This window comes from Uranotaenia lowii, chromosome 3 (genome assembly GCF_029784155.1).
Source record: "Uranotaenia lowii strain MFRU-FL chromosome 3, ASM2978415v1, whole genome shotgun sequence".
Lineage (NCBI taxonomy): Eukaryota > Metazoa > Arthropoda > Insecta > Diptera > Culicidae > Uranotaenia > Uranotaenia lowii.
The window spans coordinates 105648532-105655483 of NC_073693.1; the positions used below are offsets into that span (position 1 = coordinate 105648532).

At 42.6% G+C, this 6952-nt stretch overlaps 1 protein-coding gene across 1 annotated transcript; it reads right to left on the bottom strand.

Annotated features, from left to right (window-relative positions):
• Positions 1-1412: 1412 nt before the first annotated feature.
• LOC129752494 (uncharacterized) lies at positions 1413-6737 on the bottom strand. The gene has a single exon (XM_055748268.1). It carries the CDS (start codon positions 6735-6737, stop codon positions 1413-1415), a length of 5325 nt encoding a protein of 1774 aa, XP_055604243.1.
• Between the last annotated feature and the right edge of the window lie 215 nt (positions 6738-6952).

Consider the following 6952-nt stretch of genomic DNA (forward strand, 5'->3'; position numbering starts at 1 on the left):
AAGCTTCACATGAAGGTTCTAAGCAACGAAGTAGTTATTAGAGCTTATAACAATCAATGGTTTGTATAAGCTTAAGTGCATCTCCTCTTAACGATCATATCAAATAAATAACAGAACTTCAATATTTTAGATGAATCACTTGAAGCGTTTCAAGGGAACGAACGGATCGTGAAACTTTCAACATTGTTCTAACGACCCATTGAACAACAGAAGCTTTACATCGTGCAGACCAATCTAAAAAGAACCAGGGAAATGTGCATTAGACTGAACAGGATGTGGAAATGAAATCGAAGCATGTTTATCAACGGCCAGTTTATTTATTTACATAGTTTTCCATCTCACGACATAACTTGTTCTAACCAACTCGCTCGTTGTGCCCCTGTTCGTTTGGTGTCGACCGGATTCGCAGCGAACACCTGTTTTTCAGGAAAGTCGTTCGCCATTCTAGCAACATACCCTGTTTGTTCCCGGATGGGCCAAATACCTGCTCAGCTACGGAACTTCCTTCGTCTAGCGGTTGCCTCGTTCGACCTTCAGTCTACCAACGGAACAATAGGGCACGAGTTCTGTCTCTCGTCCAAGACAGCAACTTAGGAGAATTTTATTTTTCCGGTTTAGCTAATAATACACACGCGAAGTTCGATTGCCAACAATTAATTGGGGGGTTTTACTTATAACTTAGGGTTTTGAACTTAAATTACAATTTCTTAAAAAATAACTAAAATGTGAAGGAGTGGCTTTAAAAAATGCGGGCTTGCATGCTCAGCCTGTACGGTTCGTGTGTGCGACTCAACTGGTGATCGATTGCTGGTGGTGACGATCGCAACTCTCGAGAGGTGGCTCGGTTGGTGTGCGATGTTTTCCGAGAATGTTATCAGAGCAACTCCTGCTCTTATCAGGCATACGGATCATCATTACTGATCATCGAGAATCTCCATCGATGATGACGCCTATTGTTGTACACGGCAGAGCAAAAGACATGCTGATATCTCAGTCGTAAATGGGTGAGTTTTCCAGCATCAGCAGAACCATTGGCTCTCCCAATTATTCCGCCTTTCGTTATTCGGGTTTATGCTACACTTTCAGTGGTTCCTAAACTGAACATCCTCACCCACCCAGAAATCAAACATGTATTTCTGAATAAATATTAAATAATGAATAGTAAGAATTAGTTGGTGAACCTTATTTACTTATTTTCGGATTTCGATCTAAATGTTTACGTGGTCATCTGACTTAATTCTTTTCATATATTCGACATTGAAATCAGACACATACTTTCTTGTATTCCATCTTTAGAATCTGACATAATCTGACATTATTCTTACACAATCAGACACAAACATCTGAATAGGTTTATCGTGGTTATTTGACCCAAACATCTTTCAAATTTTCTGACCGGTAGCTGACACACTTCATTCCGACTGTATTTCTGACGCATTCTGATCTGTAATCTCAATAGAATCTGACATTGGTAGCAAACACAATTTTTCAACCGGTCGTTTTTTCAACCCAGACTCCGTTTTCAGTGTTACCACACGGGTTATACCATCCTGTCCTGGGTGAAGCTCTACAACTCTGCCCATTTTCCATCTACATGGGGGAGTATTTTCATCTTTGATGATAACCAGTCTACCAATTTCAACAAACACTGAAGGTTTCCATCTTTTCGTTCTTGCTTGAAGTTGACATAAATATTCCCTATGCCAGCGTTTCCAAATCAACTGAATATTTTTCTGCATCAGTTGCATTTGGTCAAGTCTGTTATCGGGTATTTGTTCGTAGGTTCTATCTGGCATGGACTGTAAAGACTCTCCGATAATAAAATGACCTGGTGTCAATGGTTCCAAATCATTAGGATCGTTTGAAAGTGGTGTAATGGGCCGTGAATTTAAACAAGCTTCGACCTGAACGAGAAGCGTCGTAAAATCTTCTGAACTAACAGGGTTTTCCCCGATAACCCTCAAAATATGTTTTTTAGCGGAACGCACCGCTGCCTCCCACAAACCACCAAAATGTGGGGCGCTTGGAGGATTGAAATGCCACTTAATTCCATCGTTACCACATTCCTTGTACAACTTTTCTCGATGATTCTGACTCTTCAACAGACTTAACAATTCTGACATTTGATTTCTAGCTCCGACAAAATTCGTACCGTTATCTGAAAAGAGCTCAACACATTTTCCTCTTCTTCCGACAAATCTACGCAAGGCCTGTATAAATCTTTCGGTTGATAGGTCCGACACCAGCTCAAGATGTACTGCTTTAGTGGACATGCATACAAAAATAGCCACGTATGCCTTAACTACTGGACGTCTGGGAGCTGGGCGAATGTATATTGGACCAAAATAATCTACACCTGCCTTACTGAATGCACGCGAAACCGTTACGCGTGAAACCGGCAGTTCTGCCATGAACTGTTGAATAGGCGTCGGGCGAGCCTTGAAGCATGTGTGGCATTTTTGAACAACTTGACGAGCTACACCTCTTCCACCTAAGGGCCAAAACTTCAACCTTACTGTAGCTAAAAGTAACTGAGGACCTGCGTGCAATAATCGGCGGTGAAAGTGTTCTAGGATTAGTCGAGTAAGATCGTGACGTGCAGGTAAGACAATAGGGTGTTTTGCTGCTTCTGACTCGGTCGAATTGCTCAATCTACCACCAATCCTTAACAAACCATCAGGGAATACCTTGGGATTGAACCACCTCAGTTTCGATTGCCTTGACACAAAATCACCCTTAGCTAAAGCCTTTAACTCCTCAGCAAAGCACTCCTTCTGAACACACATCGCTAAAGCTCTTTCAGCTTCATCCATCTCAGCTGCCTGTAGAAAAGGTTGAAATTTGACCTGCCGCTTTGACCTTAACAGCTTCATAAACCTTAACAAGTAAGCTGTACATCTGACCATTTTAGTGTAATCCGAATACAAACTAAAAAACCAACGATTGAAATCTGACCCATGCTCTGTAATGTTTGTTGTCAATGCTGTTACTGTGGTTCGACGCTTCTCCTCCTCGCTCATCTCTGCTAAGTGATTATCTGGTCGTTCTGGCCAGTTTTCCCTTTCTAGCGCTAACCAGGCTGGACCTTCCCACCATAAACGAGTATGACCAATTTCGGCAGGTGGAATGCCCCGAGAAATCAGATCTGCCGGGTTGTCGACGCCTGGGACATGTCTCCATTCGAAACCTTCCGTTAGTTGTTGTATTTTGGCAACTCGATTTGCCACATAGGTAGTCCAAGTAGATGGAACAGCCTGTAACCATCGCCACACGCATGTGGAATCTGTCCAGAAGATAACTGGGCATTCAAGCTTCATGGATTCCTGAACGAATTTGAACAGTTCAGCAGTAAGCAAAGCCCCACACAATTCTAAACGTGGAATTGACTGGCTTGCTAGCGGAGCTACCCTCGATTTAGCTGACAACAAACAAATCTTAACCTCTCCATTTGGGTTGACACTTTTCAAATAGACGCAACCACCATACGCCTTCTCCGAAGCGTCCGAAAAACAATGAATTTCCTTGTGAATGGCCTTTGGAATTATGTTGCACCGCTCGATCCGAACGTTGTTGAGTGAAACCAGTTGTTCGTAATATTTCAGCCAATCCTCACCCACCGTTGGAGGCAATGGCTGATCCCAATCCAACCTTTGATCGTCGCTGTTCCGTAACGTCCACAACTGCTGCATAAATATTTTAGCAGTTGTTATTGCAGCACCGAGAAGTCCCAAAGGGTCGAAAAGCGTTGCAATTACCGACAGCACCTTGCGTTTTGTTAAAACCGTGGAATTTGGAATATCAGGGATGTTGAAGTTGTACTTGAAGACATCAGATTTCGGTAACCATGTGAGCCCAAGTATCTTCATCGAAGGATCTATCTCCGATCCATCTGAAGACTCTTCAATAGCTACACTGTCTTGTGATAGCCCTTGTAGGACTTCTGCACAATTTGATGCGAATTTTCGTAACCGAAATCCTCCAGCTTTTGCAGCCTTATCTAACTGAATTCTCAGTTTGAGAGCTGCGGTTGCATCGTCTGCACCTGATACAACATCGTCCATGTACGTATCATCCAAAAATACTCGTGATGCCAGGGGAAATCTTTCTGCTTCGTCTAATGCCAACTGCTTCAGGGTACGAGTAGCTAAAAACGGAGCTGGTTTGGTGCCGTACGTTACCGTGTTCAGCTCGAACGTTCTAACTGGTTCCGATGGTGAGTTCCTCCATAAGATTGACTGAAGTGGACGGTCCTCATGTGCTACATTTATTTGTCGAAACATTTTCTCGATGTCCGCCACGACCATAATCTGACACATGCGACAGCGGAGTATAATTGCCCGAAGATCATCCTGGATTACTGGACCTGATAATAATCCGTCGTTTAGTGAAATTCCTGTTGTAGTTTTGCATGAGGCGTCGAACACTACACGCAACTTAGTGGTCGTACTACTCTCCTTCTCGACCGGATGGTGTGGCAAAAAACAGCGGTTAGTATCTGACGTTTCGACCACTTCTCTCATGTGGCCTAGCTGTATATATTCGTCCATGAACTTGGTATACAGCTCCCGCAATTCCGAATTCCTTGCTAACCTGCGCTCAGTTGCGCCCAAGCGCCTTAACGCTATTTCCCTTGAGTCGCCTAAATTAGGGAAAACCTCCTCGTTCTTAGGAAGAGAGACTGTGTACCTTCCATTGCTGTCTCTCTGTATCGTTTTCTGGAAAACTTCCTCGCAACGCCTTTCCTCTCGTGAGTATAAGTTTTCCGAACCTAACTCCTCACAAGCCCAAAACCGAGCGACAAGCGTTTCAAGAGACTCTGTTGTTGAAACATTACAAGCAATCCGTGCTGATGTCCCTTGCGATAAACCTCCAGAAACGACCCAACCGAAAACTGACTCTGTAAGCGTTGGTAATTGATCTCCGATGGAAATCCGTTTTCCCGATTCGAAGAAATCAAAGAACGACTCGATTCCCAACACCAAATCCACCATCCTTGACTCAAAAAATGATGGATCAGCCAACTCAATACCATTTGGGAATGACCATTCGTTCGTTGAAACCGTTGCAGTTGGCAGATCGACAGTTACCTTGGGTAGAACCAGAAACTCCATTTCCTTATAGTAATTGTTCACCCTCGATCGCACCACTGCTTGAACCTTGTTTTTAACCCTGGTAGATGTCCGACCAATACCAAGTATCGCTACATCTACCCTTTTCCGACTCATCTTCAAACGCTGACTCAACCTTTCTGACATGAAATTGCTTTCTGACCCTGAATCAAGCAGCGCTCGAGCTGGATATCTGCTTCCCATTTCATCTTCTAAGAGAACCACGGCAGTTGCAAGAAGAACCCGACCATTAGCTTTGCGCTCGACACCCGATGTCAAGCATGATGATGAAGCTGTATTAGAAACCTGACAAGATGTTTCCCTTCTCAACTGATTACTCTTAGAAGTGCTATTAGTTTCACCTGACCTTGAAGATTCCGAAATGCCTTCGCCCTTGCCCTTAAAACACACCAGAGTATGATGGCGACCTCCACAATTCCGACACGAAAACTTGGACTGACATTCTCGAGCCATATGAGATGTTCTGAAACAGTTCCGGCATAAAGAATGATTTTTTAGAACCGAATCTCTTTCCGACACAGACAATTTTAAAAATTTCTGACACTGATGCAAGGGATGCTGACCATTACAGGCAAAACATTTAAACCCATTCATATTAACATTATTATGAAATGTTCTAACACTGACTCTCTGTTTAGCTGACATTTGTGGAGGTACACCCTTACTATCACTCAACTTTGGTGGAAGAGCTTCCAAGACTCGGACCCGTCTGTGCAGAAACTCAGTTAAATCGGCTAAGGTGTCTTCCTTCTTCGAGGCTGATTCCTCTTCCCAACTCCTACGAGTCACCGGGTCTAGAAGAGACACGAGATAGTTAACCAATAGTAGATCCTTGTAGTCCTTTGCCTCTAATACCTGATCCAAAGTGTTGACTATTCTCTCAAACCCTTCCAATAGTTGTAGAAGGTCATTTACGGATTCCTTGTTCACCGAAGATAATTTAAAAAGCGATTGAACCTGCCTCTTTTTAAGCTGTTTGCTGTTGTTGTACCGCTTTAAAAGGATATCCCATGCAACTACGTAATTAGCTCTTGTTATTTGTAGAGGATCAATCAACGATTTGGGTTCACCTTGGAGACAACCTTTCAAGCAGTGAAATTTTTCCACTTCTGGCAAATCTGGTTTACAATGGATAAGAGAGATATAAAGATCGCGAAATCCAAGCCATTCGTCAATATTTCCATTGAAAGACTGCAGCTTGATCTGTGGAAGTCTAACATGATCAAAACCACCATGATTATTAGATTCACCAGCACGAACGGAATGATCAAGCTCAGTAAACTCCAAACGAACCTTAGCCTTGTCCATGAGAAACGATTTTGCGAAATAGTACCGATCACTGAACTCCTTTCGTTCCTTATCATAAAGCTCTAAATCAGCCACGAAATCTTCATGTGATTTGATATCGACCAGCACTTCACCAAATCTTTCCCATAAATCGTCAATTGCAGAAAGCCGAACTGAAATCTGTGCATGAGTAGCATCCTCTTGAAATGTTTCCACAAACTCCCACACATCAGAAAAGGACGACTGGATTTCCTTTAATTTAACAATCAAGTACTTCAATGATGGATTCTTTGAATCCTTGGACGCTTTAACAGTAGGCATTTTTCAGGAGTCCCTTGATCACCAACCAATAAATAAACCAATGCAGTAAGATATCAACAAATATCAATAAGAGGAACAAGGTGAAGAAAAGCAAGGTAAAAGCCGAGAAAATGAGACAATTGTTCTTACGAACAGTTTTGTTCTCAAGGAATTGCGCCAATATTAATTATTGCGAATAATTCTTTTAAACCATATATTCTTTAAAAACTTCCACT